This window comes from Dunckerocampus dactyliophorus, chromosome 1 (assembly GCF_027744805.1).
Source record: "Dunckerocampus dactyliophorus isolate RoL2022-P2 chromosome 1, RoL_Ddac_1.1, whole genome shotgun sequence".
NCBI classification, from domain to species: Eukaryota; Metazoa; Chordata; class Actinopteri; order Syngnathiformes; family Syngnathidae; genus Dunckerocampus; species Dunckerocampus dactyliophorus.
In genome coordinates, this window is record NC_072819.1 from 19,301,182 (window position 1) to 19,319,922 (window position 18,741).

Here is an 18,741-nt window from a genome sequence, read left to right on the forward strand (position 1 = left end):
ATATTGCACTGTTAAATTTTATGCAATGTTGTTTGGATTGTATTGTATGTACAGAAGTTTATTTTGCAAAATATTTTGTATATCCATCCATTTTCTATGCCGCTTTTCCTCATTAGGGTGCCGGGGGTATGCTGGAGCCTATCCCAGCTGACTTCGGGCGAGAGGCGGGGTACACCCTGGACTGGTCACCAGGGAACGCATAGACAAACAACCATTCACACTCACATTCATAACTGTGGACAATTTAGACTCTCCAGTTAATCTAACATGCATGTTTTTGGAATGTGGGAGGAAACCGGAGTACCCGGAGAAAACCCACGCACGCACGGGGAGAACATGCAAACTCCACACAGAGATGTCAAACGGACATTCACACCCAGATCTTCCCGATCTCAGACTGTAAGGCCAACATGCTAACCACTAGACCACCATGCGGCCCTATTCTGTACATAATTTATTCAAATTTTGTTTGGTTTTATCTTAATTTATTATGATGCTGCAGTATTATTTTGGTTATTTTATTTTTCTTAATATCATTGGGGATTTTATTATGCTAAATATTTTATACATAGTTAATTTAGGGCAACATTTTTGCCTCAGTTTGCGTTCATTTTCTGGTTAGCGTACAATATGGCGCACGTGTTGTAGTATTATTATTACACTACGTGAGTCCAACAGTGTTCTGAAAGCACTTTTGTCACAAAACCTCCTTGTTAGCGTATTAGCATGCTATTACATGGAAACACAAATCGAAAGGCAGCTCCGCCACCCATCTGTTATCAGCGGTTGACTCTGCTTCTTTGCACAGATTCATAACACAGTTACACCACATGTCTAAAAAATGTTCACACAAATCACATTTTTATAGTTTTCCAATAAAAATTAACAGAAAGATGTTACACAAAGATTTTTTTAACTTCTGATTAAATAAATGCTTTTTTCCCCAAACAGTGCCAGGACAGTGTGTGTAACATGCCTAGTTAAACAGTAGCTTACTCAAAAAGTCATTCTTTGCCATCCTCATTCTCTTCCTGGGAACTAAAACCACTAAAGTTTTCCTCTTCTTCACAATGGAACAGGCTCATAATTCAAAACTGAACAGGATCATAGTTCCTTCATCACACAGTTTGTCAGTCTCTCTCCCTTTCGTTGTCGCTCTCAGCATCTTTCGTCTCCAGGCAAATTAGCCGTTTAGCTTGAGTTGTCCTCTTCATCATGCAGTAGTCCAGCAAAAATTCACGAACTTGTACTCTTTGTTTATGTGATGTGTTGTTTATTCACACAACATGTGAGCACACAACATTCGCCTTTACGTGACGTCATCCATGCGCCCCGCTTTCCAGGCATGACCAATCAACCTCCTCTAAATCAAACTGTTACAATAGTGATGGTTGGCAGACCAAGCAGTCCAAACAGAAGCTGCAATAATTCTACACGTGATTCAACTTACATAAGATCTGTCAGAGCAAAACACAATCACTGCATAACACTAATGCTATATATTATAGGTAATAATAATAATAATAGCAGGTAAAATAATAGCAGGTATTCTAGCGCTTTCAAGCTAGTGACCGCGCAAAGATTTTCAACACATCAGCAAAAAAAAAAGTTTGTATCTAATAATGCAATATTTGCAATCTGGTTTCCGAAAACAATAAATACTGCAGTTAAAGTTGTTAATGATATCATTGAGTCCACTGATTGTAAAAAAGTTCTGTACAACGCTTTTTATTGACTTGTCTAAAGCCTTTGACAGTGTCGATCATGACATCTTGTTAAATCGGCTTTGTAATTATCTGACACTGCTGTTGGCTGGCTTTCTAACTATCTGTCAGGTAGAACTCTGTTTGTACACTTTGCTTGTCTGTCTTCCTCTTTCCTTTTAGTAACTAAAGGAGTACCCCAAGGTTCTGTTCTAGGTCCGTTGCTGTTTTACATTTATATGAACAATCTTTGTCAAAATGTGTTGAGCTCCTTTTTTTCATTTTTATGCAGATGATACAGTCATCTATTGTTTCTGTCCTTCAATTGGCCTATCCTTTGAGTTCTTACAATCTGCATTTGATGCTGTTCAGGCACATCTAAGTCAGCTAAGGCTCGTGCTAAATGCAGACAAAATTAAAGTCATGGTTTTCTCAAATGGAAAACGGCTCCCCTCTCAGCACACACTTAAATCAAAAAGGCTGAAGGGAAAGAAATACAAATGGTCTCATCCTACAAGTACTTAAGCACTGTTATCGATGAAAATTTGTCCTTCAAACAACACCCAGCATCTTGTACATAAACTGAAGCTAAAACTTATTTTCTTCAGAAATAAATCCTGCTTCTTTGCTTATACAAGGAAACATTTAATTTCTGCTACTTTCTTACCTTTGCTGAATAATGGTGACCGCCGTCTTATGAACATCAGAACATCATTTAAAAAAGCCTGACATTGTTTACCACTCTGCTTTACGGTTTAAGACTGGCTGTGGAAATGGTGTTCATTATTGCACATTGTATGCTGCAGCTGAGTTTCGATCCCTGCAGGTGGACTCAACGGTTGACTTTCATTTAGAAATGTACACTTGGGCTCCTACCATCTTACCTCTGTACATACATGCATAAATACCAACAACAGTATGCACTGCGCTGTCAGAAAAACGTACTGACGGTCATTCCAACAGTCAGAACAGAGTTGGGTAAGAGAATTCTAGTACGCTGCACACTTTGCATAGAATGAGCTGCAAACTGCAACTTATCTCAACTTGTTATGTTAGGTGAATTTAAGGCTATTTTAAAGGAAAGTGAAATGAATGGGCTTGGGCAATGAAATGGTTGTTCATTGTGAATGTTGTACTGTATGTTGGGAATGTCTTGTCAGAAACTTTGTGTTATGCTGCCGTCTTGGCCAGGTCACTCTTGTAAAAGAGATTTTTAATCTCATTGAGGTTTATCTGGTAAAATAAAGGATGATGATGATCTTGGCAGCGTCGAGCAATGTCGAGAGGTCCACCGTTTCCGCTGATGGGATCCGTGGGGGTTGGACTGCTGCGTGCTGAGGAGGACAGCATGGGCTCGGAGGCTGATTTGCCTCGGGGCGAGAGTGATGCTGGTAGCGACAACAACAACAACAAAAGAGCGAGACTGGTGACATGTGTCCTGAGGGAATTGTGGGGCTGTTCCGTTCCAACACTTGAAGAGGACGACTTTAGTGGTTTTAGTTCCCAGGAGGAAGACGAGGACAGCGAAGAATGACTTTTCTGGTGGGATACTGTTTAACCATAGTGTTACATGCACTGTTCGGCACTGTTTGGAAAAAAGCATTTATTTAATTCAACTCTTTTCTTCTTTTAAATTTAGTGGGTGCGGCTTCACTATAGTAGGTTCATTATAGTCCGGAAATTACGGTAATATATTGGCTCTTGGCCCACTGAAAACGGGTCTGTGACCAGTGTTGCCACAGGTACCTTATTAAAGTAATCTGATTACTCCTTTAAAAAGTAATGTAACTACTTTATGGATTACTTTATTTTAAAAGTAACTAAATTAGATTCTAAGTTACTTTATTAGTTACCTTGACAGCTGCCGACAACACCTCCCACTGCCTCAAAATAAAAATGACAACTTCTTTTGCCAATACTCATTTAATTGGCAGTGCATTTTTAACAATAATGTCAAAAATGTATTTCCTGACATTGAAAGTTGAAGTTAAAGGAAAACTGCGAATTTGGGGGAATTTTGCTAATCATCCACAATCTTTATGTGAGACATGAACACACGTCTTTCTCTTTTCTGTGCGTTCTAAACATATAAAATAATGGGACACACCTATTCCGCCTACAAAGACGGCTAATAGAACACCTCCAAAAGCAGTGTTTTATGGTTTTATATACATGCCGTGACCATGTAGTATCTGGTACATTCATGTCCATGTAATACTTTGAGTATTTTGCCATATTTTGGTCATTTTAATCATTACTGGAATTTTCTCCCTGGGTGCATTGACTTCACATAGCAACATACAGTATAAACGAATGCTACACCTAGCGTTAACTTTTCCAAACTCAAAAACAAAAACACAGCAGCAGTTCCAATATTTAGCGTTACCTTTTGGTGGTGGCCTGAGGCATTATGCGCGAGGCGCTGATGCGCTGTGAGCGAGTAACAATGTTAATCATAATAATAATAATAACAATGTCGCTGTAGCTTGGTTAATACGCAGGTCACATTATATGTAAATGTGCGTTGTTGGCGATTTTTGGAGTTTTTTTCAGAGGGCTTTACGTGCATTCTCAGCTGCCTCTTTTTTAGCTGTTCTTATATCTTTAGAACGCACAGAAAAGAGAAAAACATGTGCGTTCATGTCTCACATAAGGACTGTGGATGATGGGCTAAATTCCAAAAAGTGCAGTTTTCCTTTAACACCTCTTTCCTGAAAGAAATAGTTTAAATTTTTTAACATTTTGTAGAAAGGTTTTCAAAAACTGATACATAATTAAAGACAAAGCTTTGTGTTATTATTGGTTGTTGATGCCAACATTTCAGCTTTTTCTCACTGTGCCTTTTACTGTATTTTTACCATTTTTGCTGTTTTTTTTTGGTTGAATTTTGCTTCTGCAGTGTGCCTCGGGCCAATGACAAAGGAGCCACGGATGGCCCCAGGGCCGCACTTTGGATACCCCCTGCTTTTGTGGCTCTTCATAGGGGTGGCGTTGGCGGTAGCTGTTGAGCGGCAAGGCATACCGGCATGTTCAGTGGTCAAAATTGTGTTCCTGTCGGTCACAGCCAAGGAGGGGAGGACACAAATGTGATAATGCATTTATTTTTCCTAATATGTTTGTGGCCGACTGCATACTCCCAAAGATCGACGGGTTGGCGACCGCTGCTCAAAATAATGGCTGTATTTCCCGGTAGAAAATGCCCATCTCTCTCCTCCCTCCATTGTGTTCCTTGCTGTGTGTTGCTGCACGTGAGTTGTCCTCATGCTGAAAACACGTCACTCCCTGAGATACAAGAAGAAGGCAAATACAGTGTATATCTATTTACTAAAAAAAAAATGCCAACAAGTTGCCATAAGTAACTTTAATTTGATTACTGGTTTGGAAATAGTAACGCGTTAGATTGCTCGTTATTGAAAAAAAGTGGGCATTTTAGAGTAACATGTGACAGCATCACTGTCCATGACCCACTTCTGAGTCATGACCCATGAGTTGGGAATCACTGCCATAGGGTATCTTCTAGGGCTGTGAATGATAAACTGATGCGGTTTGACAAGCGATTGATTCGGCTACGTCGGTGGCAGCCTCCTGTATTGATAAGAATCAGTCATAAATCTTTAGATTAATCGATTATGCACTGGGTATCGTGAGAGAAGCAATCGGTTGATAGAGTGTCTTTTAAACAACGCGAGAGACTGGGCTGCCGGCAAAAGGATTGTTGCGCATTCTCCATAGCTTGCCATGGCTGAGGACGAGAATGGATGTAAATAATAGCAGGTATTCTAGCGCTTTCAAGCTAGTGACCACGCAAAGATTTTCAACACATCAGCAAAAAAAAAAGTTTGGAGCATCTTTGGATTTTACAAGAAGGACGCAAAACTCGACAAAAGGCACGCAGACTATGCAGAGCAGGTCTGTCCAAAGGGAGCACAACATATGTTGACCAGCCAGACCAACAGAGACAAGTATGGTAACTTCTTTGCTTTGTAACTTGTTTACTTTGAAATGTTGCACCTTTGTTACCTACCTGGAGTGTTGAAAACACTACGCACAGGCTGAAATGTTGCACACTTACTATTGTTGTGACATTTTCAGTATGGGATTGTTTACTTTTCCACGTTAACACAGCATTTTTATGGCACCCATGTGACAAACAGTTCTACTTATTTATCTTTGCTTGGACACATTTGTGCCACTTTTGAGGAAATGTGTCATTATTTAAGAGACTTTGCTTTATTTATTTATTTCGTATTATTGATTGGAATGAAGGCTAAGACTTTTGTTTTTTTAATTGTTATATTTTCTATTGATACCATCATACAAAAAGATGTTCATTCAGCAAGCCTTTTTTCGTCTGTGTCTAAAAAGTAAATACATTTGACATTTTATTCTGTTGACTTTATTTTTGCTAGTGCCTTACAACATACTTGGGGATATAATGTGCTCTTTTACACATTTGAAAATACTGTAGGAATGCCACACCTTCAGGTGTTCCCAAACTTTTGGAGGGGAGTGTAATGGGATCCTCATTTTATAATGTAAGATTAATGATCACCAAACATTAGCGTTACAATCAAATTGAATCGTATTGTATCATTTGAACACTGCATCGAACCGTATCGAATCGTTCCGTTTTGAAAATATATCGTTTTTGAACCGTATTGTAACCTGTGTATCTACATACGAATAGAATTGTCTATCACAAAGAGAATTACATCCCCAGTATCTTTGCACAATCTTCTAGAGCAGTCACCTTTGCAACAATAGCAATGCTTATAAAGCAGACAGCACAGCAGTTTGCTATCTAATGAAGCTTTAAGTCATCACCGGTGTCATGTGCAGCAGACAGCAGTGATGAGCAGTCTGCTTCGAGAGCATCCATGCATGGAAGCCTCACACACAATCATCTCCACACTGTCTGGCTCTGACAGATTGTCCCAGGCCTCCATCCCCTCCCCTCCACCGCACTGTGCCCCGGGTCGAGGGCCGACTGCCTGCAATATTTCCTACCTCTCCACCATCTGTTTGTAGCGCGGGATGTCTCTGGCGTACAACAACTTGTTGATGGGGGAGTCCTGTGTAAGGAAGACAAATATGAACAAATTAGGGATGCTCCGATCGACCGGCCACCTATATTAGTATCGGCCAATTTCCGTAAAAAACAAGTGATCGTCATATGCTGATAAATTCCTTTCAGAGCTGATTGCTGTCAGTGGCGGCAGCTAGCTAGCTAGCTAGAGTTATTCGCCTAGCTCAGGGGTCAGCAACCCGAGGCTCCGGAGAAGCTTGCAGCTGCTTCCTCCTTGTTGCGCCTCCCGTGCAGAGCTCTGTGATTTTTTTTTAACACCAAAGTGGAGTAAATAATGCATTTCCGAAAAGAATTTAAAATATCCAACTCACTGCAAGTCTGTGAATGCATCAACACTGCATTCTGACTGCTGATTGGAATGACCAAGGAGAAGGGGAGTTGGGGCAGTATGCTCAGTGAGACACTGAAAAGAGGTCTTGAACGTGCGCTACCCCCACGATAAGTTAGCCGTAAGCATAAATATGTCCCTAAAAAGAAAAATATTGAAAGAAAATCGGGAGTTTAATTCTGAATGGACACATTCCTTTGCCTTCACTGCTAATGATAGTGGCTCACCTGCCCTCGTGCTTGATATGTGGCAAACAAACAACAGAAAATGTAACGTTGAAACACAATTTTAAAGCAGGCGCTCAACGTTTTCAGAAAATTACCCAATTGCAGATGGGCGTAAGACAGAGATTTCCAAACTACTACGGAAGGTTGAGCAGAGCAAACATACTTTCAAGAAGTGGATGAAAGCACACACTCAACTACAGCTGCTAGTGTCCTCGCTGACTTGCTGCACTGGAGCACGTAAGGAGGGGGAAGCCGTTCACAGATGGAGAATACATAAAAGAATCGTTCATAAAATATCACTCTACATGTAATTGACCGTGGTGGCCCGCCAGAACAAAATAAAAGCTGCCACACCTTAAAAATTATTTTCTTTTAACTTGAAACAAAGATTTAGTAATATTGTGTATGAATGGATGTACTGTATATGATATATACAGTAGATACATATACAGCTTATTTATGCACATATTGACCACAATTAGTTTGAAAACAATTGAAAATATTACAAAAATGTTTCACTGTGCTTTATTTTGATGAACATGCACCGGAATTGCCTGTCTGCCCTGTTGGCACTTGCGCATGTCTGACCAGATAGAAGTCTTGTGTTGATGTTCACTTTGTTTTATTATCGTGAGAATTGACGACAGCTCATCACAGGCGAAGCCAGTGTGCGTGACTTTGTGGCATCTTTGTTCACACATTATGCATCTCAGTGCCTCTGGATGGCAGTTAGTAGCTCGTTTTTGTCCAGTGACGGGTGACCTACAAGTCACATTCATGTCAACTTACTTTTATAAGAGTCACTTAACAATCTTGCTCTCTTGTTATCATTATAATACTTATGGTTAGTTTTCAAAACACTAGATGTGTGTCTAACAGAAAAATCGATGCTGTCACAGCGGTCTCCAACAGGTAGCTCCAATGCTAGCAGTAGCTCACCAGCGGATGTTGAGTAGTTCAAAGAACATTTGCTTCACCTCTTAGTATTTCTATAAGTGTCTGTGTAGGCTCTCAGTCGTACAGGAGTTGTCCATCGAGGGAAAGGCTTCTTGAGACGTCATCTGTACTTCTGTGAAGAAGGTGTCGGACGTTTCGCTCCTCAGCCGAAGAGCTTCGTCAGCGAACTAACAAGTGCTGGTAGCCTAGGCCTTAAATACAGTAAGAGTGGGCGGAATTGGTGTGCCAACACCCTCCTCCTATTGGTTCCTTACACTAAGACTGGGAGGAGTTGTGGTCTAATCCTCTCCTTCCATTAGCACCTCCGATCAAAGGGAAGTGTAGCTACCTGTAGTTGTGTATGAACGACTCTGATACTGGCTCGTTAGCATCTATTGTTCTGGCTCGGCCCTGGCTCCACCTCATTTGCATGACTAAGAGCTGTGGGTTTTGGTCTCAGTAACCTACACCTTAAAGCAACCAATCACTCTTTTGAGGACAGCGAGGTAAAGATTTTGGCCAAAGAAAACAGACGGTTTGAAAGAGGAGTAAAGGAAGCTATTTTTGTCAAACAACAAAACCCATCATTGAATCGGAATGGTGGTTTGAGGTTTAATTTGGACCCTGTGTTCAGCAGGTTACTGAGACCAAAACCCACAGCTCTTAGTCATGCAAATGAGGTGGAGCCAGGGCCGAGCCAGAACAATAGATGCTAACGAGCCAGTATCAGAGTCGTTCATACCCAACTACAGGTAGCTACACTTCCCTTTGATCGGAGGTGCTAATAGCAGGAGAGGATTAGACCACAACTCCTCCCAGCCTTAGTGTAAGAAACCAATAGGAGGAGGGCATTGGCACACCAATTCCGCCCACTCTTACTGTATTTAAAGCCTAGGCTACCAGCACTTGTTGGTCCGCTGACGAAGCTCTTCGGATGAGGAGCGAAACGTCCGACACCTTCTTCACAGAAGTACAGATGACGTCTCAAGAAGCCTTTCCCTCGTTGTATTTCTATAAGTGTTCTATTCAAACACGATGCCTGTATTTAATGACAAATGAGCACAATATGTGGAGATGTGCTTTGTAAATAAAGTGCAATTGAAACGTTGGCAGTCACATAAAATACAAACAGATCCCCTCTCCTTTCTTTTTGTCAAAGTAGTTTTAATAGTGCTGCAAGTTGGAAAAACCTGTGCTATCATAATCCCAGACTCTCAATTTATATTGTTTGTACACGATACATTTCAATAAAAAAAAAAATGTTAATTGTTATTTTGTTTTGTAAATTGTGTTATTTTGAACTAAAAAATATATATTATTAAACAATTCATTTCCCATGTATTTGTATCAAATTAACGCAGGCATCAAATTAAATCTAGGTTTTAGTACCTTCGTACTAATAGTCATATAGTACTATTGGACGGTAAATAGGTCAGGTAACAAAAGGAGGCTCAACATTTGAGACGTTAAGTACTCTCAGCAACTTTGCCATTAAATTAACAGTTTTGCAATGTTCTTGGTTCATGTTCTGCTGGTTGTTCTGCTAAGTGAAGTTTGATTAGCTTACCCGTCCCAGTTTGTGGTCAGCTATGGTGCAAGAATCCATAAACGTCTGAGCAATGACAAAGAGCACAGCATCCACATGGTCTGATGTCTGCACGTTAAAGATGAACTGAGGATTCTTCAAGATGTTGATCCAAAATCGCAGCGGTAGGCTGTTTGGTGACGCAAAGAGATCACAAGTTATTACGTTTCTAAACAAACAAACTAGAGAGTTCTTTAATGCAGTGGTTCTCAGTTATTTTCTGCCATGCCCCCACTGGGGGATAGAAATATTTTCACGCCCCTCCTATTTGAAATACAATTGAGAAACTAATATCTATTTATTTTTCTCGACTGTACAGACTGAACTTGAAACTGAAACCAGTGAAATGTAATATGATGGAGAGCAGGGAAACATACGAGCGTGTTCAAGAGTCAAATTGCATGCTGAGTACGACAAATTAATACATGTTGGCAGGTCTGCACTAATATTGAAAGTCCTGCCTGCCTCTCATGTCCCCCCCAGGGAGGTCCGCCCCACTATTTGAGAAGCACTGCTTTAAAGTAATACATTAGCTTGAATATAAGACAACACTGAATATAAAACAGCCCTGCTTTTTCGCAACCCATCCTTGGAAAAATGTTTTATCAGTGAAAAACCAACTGGTAGATGGTATTAAAAAAAGAATATACAGTACAGTATTTCTTAGCTCTATGATGACTGCGTCATACTTACCATCATCTTAAAATTAGCATCATTACAGCTCCTCTATTGTTCGTTAACTTGCTAACAACCTATGAGATACGTTTTTCCCCCCACAGCCGTTCTCTGTGTTGCGGCTACATCTCTCCGGGTCACTGGTATGCGTGACTGACAGAAAGAAAAGCTTTTACTCAACTCAACTGGGGAGAAGTATGTTTGGCGCCACCAGTCAAGTTTGCACATGTATCGGAATTTCCTGACAATAAGCCATTACTTTTCTCACACGCTTTGAACCCTGCGGCTTAAACAATGATGCAGCTAATTTATGGCTAAAAGAACTACAGTTCCCATGATGCTTAGAGCGCTGAAACAGAAAGTTGTGCATTTCCGCAATAGAAGCAAATATCACATTTTGAAGCCTTATGCAGTGATCATGTTTTCGTCTGACAAATCTTAAGTAAGTTTGATCAAATGTAGAATTACTACAGCTGCTTGGAGTGCTGTTGAACTGCAACAAAAAAAGCATTTCACGTTTCACCGGAGCTAACGAGTGAGGCTGGGAACACTGAGTGACTGCAAGATTTATAGTGTGTCTTTCTGTGTAAATATCCCATGTTGCAAAGTGGACACCTGTGGTTTATGGACAAGTGCGGCCTATATATGCACACATTTTTTTTTCCTCTTTAAATTTGGTGGGTGCGGCTTATTTCAGTGCTCAATAGTCCAGAATTTACGGTACATTTCTAAAAATATAAGATTTTTAAAAAAAATATAAGTCTTTTTTTTCTAGAAAAATAGCTTACATCCGCGTCACTATGGTAATTCCAAAAATGTTTATAAAACACCACAAGGTGACAATGATTATATTGTCAATTATATTTAAATATTGTTCGTACAGTAAGTAAAGTACAATATGGTATATCCCATAGTAGAAGTATAAAAGTGTCTTCTGGGGTTGCTATCCTTTACATTTTTAGCAAATGTATTACCTATTTTCAACACAATTTTGTGAGTGTTTATTTATTTGAATTACATGTAAGTATCACTGTATATCTTCTTAACCAGAACTGCCTCAAAACAGCGAGCCAGTTACCTATTGGTTTTCCATATGTGGATGGTCTCTGGGTCGGTGATGTTGTGCAGCAGGGCCTGCTCATCCAACAAGTCAAAAAAGTATTTGACAGCCAGAGGGACGGGACGGCTGGTGCTGAGGATGGCCGTGAACAAATCATCCACAAACTTCTGCAGCGTGCCCTGTCAAGGCAGCAAAATAGACATTCATAAACGTCAGAGAACCTGCTATGACGACTACGTGCTATGTGACACTGGGCTGCCTTCATGGACAGAAATTGTGTAAGCAGTAGCTATTTCAAATAAAGAGAATTATTTTTGGAAACAATGAGCGGTTTACTCCTTCCCATTATTACAACATTGGTTCCGTGTTGCGCAATCATGATCAAGTATCAGTATCAGTTTGATGATAGATGATCAGTTTGTTTGATGATATGAAACATTTAAATGTGACAAACATGCAAAAAAAAAAAATTAAATCAGGGCAAAGACTTTTTCACACCACTGTATTTGAATTGATTCACTTGTTTCACTTTGTTGTTGTTATACACAGGCGGAAATGTTTCTTGGAAACTGTCATGCATTGTGTAATATATTGTACTTGTTTATAAATTACTATGCGGTCAAAGTGAGCTACATTTTCCTTTCCACTTTCTCATGGAATCCACACCATTATTCATGTTAAAAAAAGTTGTTCTAAGTAAGGAGGCATTAAAACATTGGCAGAGAACAAGACCACAATGCAATGTGTGACAAATGCTGGGTTACCTTCATGGAGAGAAGTCGTGTAAGGTAGATTTCAGGAATGGCCTTGGCTCTCTCCCCACCCTTCTCCCTCATACTGCCCCTCCTGTGTTTGGGCAGCTCCAACTCCTCGCTGGCTTTCACCAGATGCCACAACTTAATGCCTCCTTCCTCACCGTCGTCCAGCATAGGAGTCTCTGATGGGGGGGAAACAAACAATACATCCACTATTATTGCTATCTGTGGTCATTTTCTATAGTTTACTGTGCAAAGTTAACTCCAAAACTAATGGTGACTCTCAGGACTAAATCTACAATGATAATATACATTGGTACAGTGCACAGTCAAACAGCGACCTCATCTGGTAATTTAAACTCAGTACTATAGCTTTCAGCAACTTACTCTCTCCAGGCATGTAATCATGGCTGTCATGAAGGTGATTTTTTGCGTTTCTTGGGACGAGAGCAACCGTTGACCCATCTGGGACCTACACCACAAAATACACTATTATTACCACATTTGGAATGGATAAAATCCAAAAATAGAATCTTCGGGTTGAGTTATAACTCCAGTCGTTGAAGATGACACTGACCTTGTAGTGCTGTAATGTATTGAGACGCTTCCAGGACCCCTGCACCACTGAGGTCAGGTCCTCATCTGACAGGATCAGGTGACCAGCCACACCTGAGCGCCACTCTGGGTGGGAAAATAATGACAAAGATGAGGTGTTTTTGACCACCATTTCTCCACATGCTGCAATAGGTGCCTACATTGTGTCTATATTTGCATCCTCCTGTGCATATTTGTTGTATGTACATGTATATACATTTGTTTTTAATTTGCTATTATCGATACATCTAACAGACCTTTGTTTTCTTATTTACTTAAGGTATTGTATATATATTGATTTTATTCTGATACAATATTTGGATTTTATTCTTTATTACTGAATAAGCTACCCGCAAATTTTATGTATAAACTTTACGATGACACATTCTTATCCTTTTCCCCCCTCTTTAAGAAAATGGTAACCTGGTACATGTTACGCACAGGAAGCAAACAAACTATCATGATATAATTGCAGACACATGGAGAAGGGGTAGGATTAAATAAGTGTTTATTCCTGTTGAATTGTGCAAAAGCAAACGTGATGTACTCTAGTGCAATTTTGTTCATATATATAAACTGCACCAAAATTACAATTAATTCCTGAAAAAAGAAAAGCACACAGCACCTCTTATCAGAGACTTACCAAGGTGTAAGGAGTCAGCATGTGGCCTCTGGGTGATGGATGTTCCTTTCCAAGTTTGGTCCAAAAGTTTCTCCTTGACCTGGGTGATGGTGTCACAGTCCAGCACTTTGGCGGGCATCGTCTGTGTGGAGGCGCCTCCACTGGCGGAGGGCATCACAACATTTAGGGTCTGCATAAACAGAATTGTTATTTCAACACAAAGAGTTTTACAGTATTTTCACTTTTATGGTATTTATATAGTGTAGTGTGTGCTCTAACCAGGCTACGGTACTCTACATCCTCTCGTAGCAGACGGTTGTCGTTTAAAGTGTACTTGGCTTTTCCTGTAACGGCATCCACTGGTCCCTTATCCACCTGGTGCTTTATTGCCCGGAACAGCATGTAGAAGGACTCTCCTGCTGATTCCTGGAAAGGAATTAATATAGAGAGTAAATTATATCGGAATGGAACATACTGAATATGTTCCACCGCACAGTCTAGAGGTGCGTGGTCTACTAACGTAAATAACAACTGGGGTCTCTAATTAGCAAAAAACATGGCATTAGCAGCTATGGCTGTAGGTAACTCCCCCATGATTTTATTAACTCCACAAGATGGCAGTAGCTGGATTTGAAGTATAGTCATCCCTCGTTTATCACGGTTAATTGGCTGCAGCCCCAGTGAACTCTAGCTAGCTGACGTCACACACATCACTTCACACGCCTCGCTTCTTAAAAGGCACATGCAACAAGTAGTCACAGATACTGTGTTACACATCATATTGCATCTTTTGAATGCCTTATATTTATATTTTTGTTAATCTTGCCATTTTTTGCTTTAAAATGTGTAATTTAGGCCATGGATACATACAATTTGCTTAAATATGCATATTTTTCCATTAATAATAAACCACAAAACAGCGGTCATGTAATTAATTAATAAATTTTTGAAAACCGTGAGAGTGAGAGCGAGAGCGAGAGCGAGATGTTCGAATCACAATGTAGCGAGGGACGACTGTATTATGAATGGTCAGCATCCAGCAGCTTTACCTACTATTGCATGCGCTTAAATATGTTGGTTGCGCTACTCAACTGTTGGTGTGAAAGTCATGTGTGTTCCACTTGCAGTTCTGTTGTTTAAAATGAACTCATAAGCAGTACTAATGCTGGCTGAGCAGTTTGTGCCTTGCCGCTACTATACCATTGGTTCTGTTGCTACTATACTTGACCATGTGGTCAAAGAGAGCTACTATGTTTTCTTTTCCACTTCCTCAGACAACCCAAAATACTGTATTATTATAGTTAAAAATGATCAGCTGTTATATTCCTGTGAATATTCTCATTCATCCAGGTTACTGTATTCTCTGGGCATTGAATCGATTGCAACTGGACTTTTCAGGGTCTCTTAGAAGACGTTTTGCCTCTCATCCAAGAAGGCTTCATCAGTTCATGCTCAAAGAGAAGGTGGGACAAACTAGACAGTACAGCTCTTCTCTGAGAGCTTGATGCGACATCCAGTGTATTTATTCTCTAAAGGTATTATATTGTGTTGTCATACTGAATGAATTTTCACATTTTGGAAATAACAGGGGGTACACGGGGGTCTAATGGTTAGAGGTTTGAATCTTTCTCTTTGTGCGTGCATGGGTTTTCTCCAGGTACTCCGGTTTCCTCCAACATTCCAAAAACACGCATGTTCGGTTAACTGGAGACGCTAAATTGTCCATAGGTATGAATGTGAGTGTGAATGGCTGTTTGTCTATATGTGCCCTGTGATTGGCTGGTGACCAGTCCAGGGTGTACCCCGCCTCTCGCCCAAAGTCAGCTGGGATAGGCTCCAGCCTATCCCTGCAACCCTAGTGAGGACAAGCGGCATAGAAAATAGATGGATGGAAATAACAGCCTCGGCTTCCAATTAACGCACCATCCTCTTTGCACTTCAGGTAAATCAATTCAGTGAGTGTAAAAAGACAAAATACAACCTACCCGCAAGAAGTTGAAGAGACAAATTGACATCCAGTTTGTCAAAAGTTTCTCAACCACTGATTCAGTTCTGGAAAAAAGGTTGAATACAAGAATAAGCATATCACAATACTTACATTAAGCCCTCGTTATTTAGAAATACATGGACAATTTTGATGTCGTTCTGACCTCCTAAGCATCAGTTTTGGGTTCTTTGCCACATACTGCTCCACCAGGTCATTGAGCAATGTCTTCAGTATATCCGTGAAGTACTCCAATTTACCATGCAACGCCACAGTCAGCAGTGATGCCACATAGGCCCTGTCTCTTGGGGAAAATGTCTGCTGGGCCTCCAAAGTGTGAATAAACTGCAAGATGAATAAGAACATGAAGAATGAATGAGGAAAACAAATGAAAGAAGAAAGACAAATGTATAATGGTGACGGCTGACCTTGGTGAGAAACAGTTTACTGTTAAGCAGATTAGACAGCTGAACCAGGCCTTGCTCCACAGTCTGCCTGCGGCTTTCCGGCACGTCCAGATCCCGTCTCAGTGGTGACTCCTGGTGGCCTGGGAAAAAAATGCGCTCGGCGTAGGCCCTGTAGTCCAGGAAGGGAATGCCTGAGCCCACCAAGTCACTGGACATGTCCATCATCTCTGTCATCAGATCTGAAGGAAGAAAACATACATACAGTCAAAGCAGATCCAGACTGTGAGTTAATAATCTTAGAATGTTAAGAAATAGTACCTGTGAACTCCTTCTTGCAGCGGTCTCGCACACTGGTCTCCAGATTCTCCAGCTGAATCTGCACCTTCTTATAGTCCCTCATTGCCTGTTTGCTTTTCCTCCTGACAACCAACAACACCACATATTGATGAGTGAGAAACAAATCAAAAAATGAGTCCATGGTACTTGCCTATTCATGTATTTACCTGTAAATGAGGACTATAATGACCACAATGAGAGCCACTATGGAGGCTCCCACCCCAACTCCCACCTGAGCCTCCAAGGGGAATATGGACTGTGCTTGGCTGTCATACTGAACTCTACCCAGGGAGAAGTTCAAGTTGCCCATTTTCACCTGGAAAAACAGAAACAATTTTCCAATTTTAGGAACGGATGCACCATACTGAAATACAGCTTGATCCATATTTTCCAAGACCCATACCAGAGCAGCGTGAAAATCTGGATGTATAACAGAACCTCAAACTCTAATTTGTTTCAATTTTCCCCATCTAAAATACTGTTCGTATATCAAACTGTCAACATTTGTAAACATATATTAACTTTTACTGCAAGCAATGAGGGTCCCACGGTGGCCTACTGGTTAGCATATTGGCCACACAGTCAGGAGATCGGGAAGTTCTGGTTTTGAATTTCCAATGGACATCTCTGTGTGGAGTTTGAATGTTTTCCCAGTGCGGGCGTGGGTTTTCTCCGGGTACTCCGGTTTCCTCCCACATTCCAAAAACATGCATGTTAGGTTAATTGCTGACTCTAAATTGTCCATAGGTGTGAATGTGAGCGTGAATTGTTGTTTGTCTAGAAGATGGATGGATGCAAGCAATCAAGCAATCATACAAGTGTAAAAATAAGTTATTCACTAAAATATCAAACTCACGAATTGGCAACTCTAAATTGTCCATAGGTATGAATGTGAGTGAGAATGGTTGTTTGTCTACAGTATATGTACACTGTGATTGACTGGCGGCCTGACCCCACCTCTCGCTCGGAGTCAGCTGGGATCGGCTCCAGCATACCCACGACCCTAGTGAGGATAAGCGGTATAGAAGATGGATAAATCAAACTCACGGTGAACTCAGGCAGGCTGTCCATAACATCCTTCTTCTGGCTGGCTGCTACTGATGGCTGTTTGGCTGGTGGTTCACAGTACAAATGATTGTGGGTCAGGGTTTTCACGGAACATATGCCTTGCCCAATTCGAGCCTCCACCTCGTGTTTGTAGATGGCCAGGTCTAGGTTTTCTCCCTAGATGGTACAAATGGACACAGAACAAGATAACAAAAAGATCCTTGCTTAAGGATAAAGCTTTACAATGCAACATAACCCTTGTTCGATACAGTGAAAACTTTAAAATAGAATGCAAAATAAATATGTAAATATAAATATTAAAGGTTCATATGTTATTGGCCTGTGAAATACAATTAAAAATGGAAAACATAAAGCAAAAAAGAAACAATGCAAAAGGAACAAATCTGAATTGTTGACTAATCACTAATAATAAGACAACATTTTGTCTTTAAGTATATATATATATATATATATATATATATATATTTGCACGTTCTTTTAGCCTTTTTACAAAATTAAAACTATATATATATATATATATAAATAATTAACCACAAAATTGCTAATAACATAATTTCCTACCGGAATATCATCCATAGTCCATGTGTAATGACCATTGTTCATACCCACCTCAACAGAGATGATGCTGCCAGGTTTGTGGTGGTACGGTTTGTCAGGGTCATTCCGGTTGAGTATGTACAGCTTGGGGTTGGGCTCATAGCTGAAAGCTTCACTGCCCACAGTGTTAAAGTCAAAATGGAGACTGTCCAACAAGAAATGAACTTTGACCCTGGCTCTCCTGGCATCCGGACCCACGGCCGGCGTTGGACACAAGATGAGGGAGGAGCTGTTGACTGTGCAGCGAGACTCATACTGGAGTAAGGACGGAAAGAATGGTCATTTGTACCACACACAAAAAAGGGATTTGTCTCTTTACTTAAACAGACCTGCTTGACATGGCAGAGTGCACCATGAGAGCAGTCCACCTCCGGGACGATCCTCCGCCGTCGCTTCAGTGGCTTCTGTTGGTCTTGTGCTTTATTCACCTGACTGATGCTCCGCCTCCTCCTGGGAGGCAGAGAATCAGGTGGACTGAGTGTGACCCGCATCTTTGGCTCTTGGACCACATCCAGGTTTTGACCAGACACTCGAATGATTCTGCCTCCACTGCAGAAAGAAAGAAAAGGAATGATAGATGATGCTATGGTTGTTTTTTTAACCAAGGTGACATTTTGCACAATGGCATCCGCCATATGCATCAGCGATGTTGCAGTTAGAAAACTGCTTGACTTTACAACATTAATACAACAAAAAGGTATTCAGTATATTTATTTTGGAAATGGACGACATAAAAAATGAGAAAAAATGGCCATCAGTTCCAGACAGATGATGCCCT

At 40.6% G+C, this 18,741-nt stretch overlaps 1 protein-coding gene across 2 annotated transcripts in view; it reads right to left on the reverse strand.

Moving 5' to 3' along the window:
- LOC129187454 (plexin-B1-like) overlaps positions 1-18,741 on the reverse strand; it is an 84,614-nt gene that overhangs the window by 3,656 nt on the left and 62,217 nt on the right. For both annotated transcript variants that reach the window (XM_054786782.1, XM_054786771.1), the window contains 16 exons: positions 18,293-18,512; positions 17,976-18,218; positions 17,346-17,522; positions 16,466-16,614; positions 16,281-16,381; positions 15,984-16,201; positions 15,722-15,900; positions 15,557-15,623; positions 13,851-13,997; positions 13,593-13,761; positions 12,933-13,036; positions 12,743-12,827; positions 12,365-12,537; positions 11,619-11,779; positions 9,848-9,995; positions 6,711-6,775 (listed from right to left, as the gene is read on the reverse strand). In XM_054786782.1, coding sequence (XP_054642757.1) covers positions 6,711-6,775; positions 9,848-9,995; positions 11,619-11,779; positions 12,365-12,537; positions 12,743-12,827; positions 12,933-13,036; positions 13,593-13,761; positions 13,851-13,997; positions 15,557-15,623; positions 15,722-15,900; positions 15,984-16,201; positions 16,281-16,381; positions 16,466-16,614; positions 17,346-17,522; positions 17,976-18,218; positions 18,293-18,512 — 2,406 coding nt within the window. The remainder of the gene's footprint in view (positions 1-6,710; positions 6,776-9,847; positions 9,996-11,618; positions 11,780-12,364; positions 12,538-12,742; positions 12,828-12,932; positions 13,037-13,592; positions 13,762-13,850; positions 13,998-15,556; positions 15,624-15,721; positions 15,901-15,983; positions 16,202-16,280; positions 16,382-16,465; positions 16,615-17,345; positions 17,523-17,975; positions 18,219-18,292; positions 18,513-18,741) is intronic.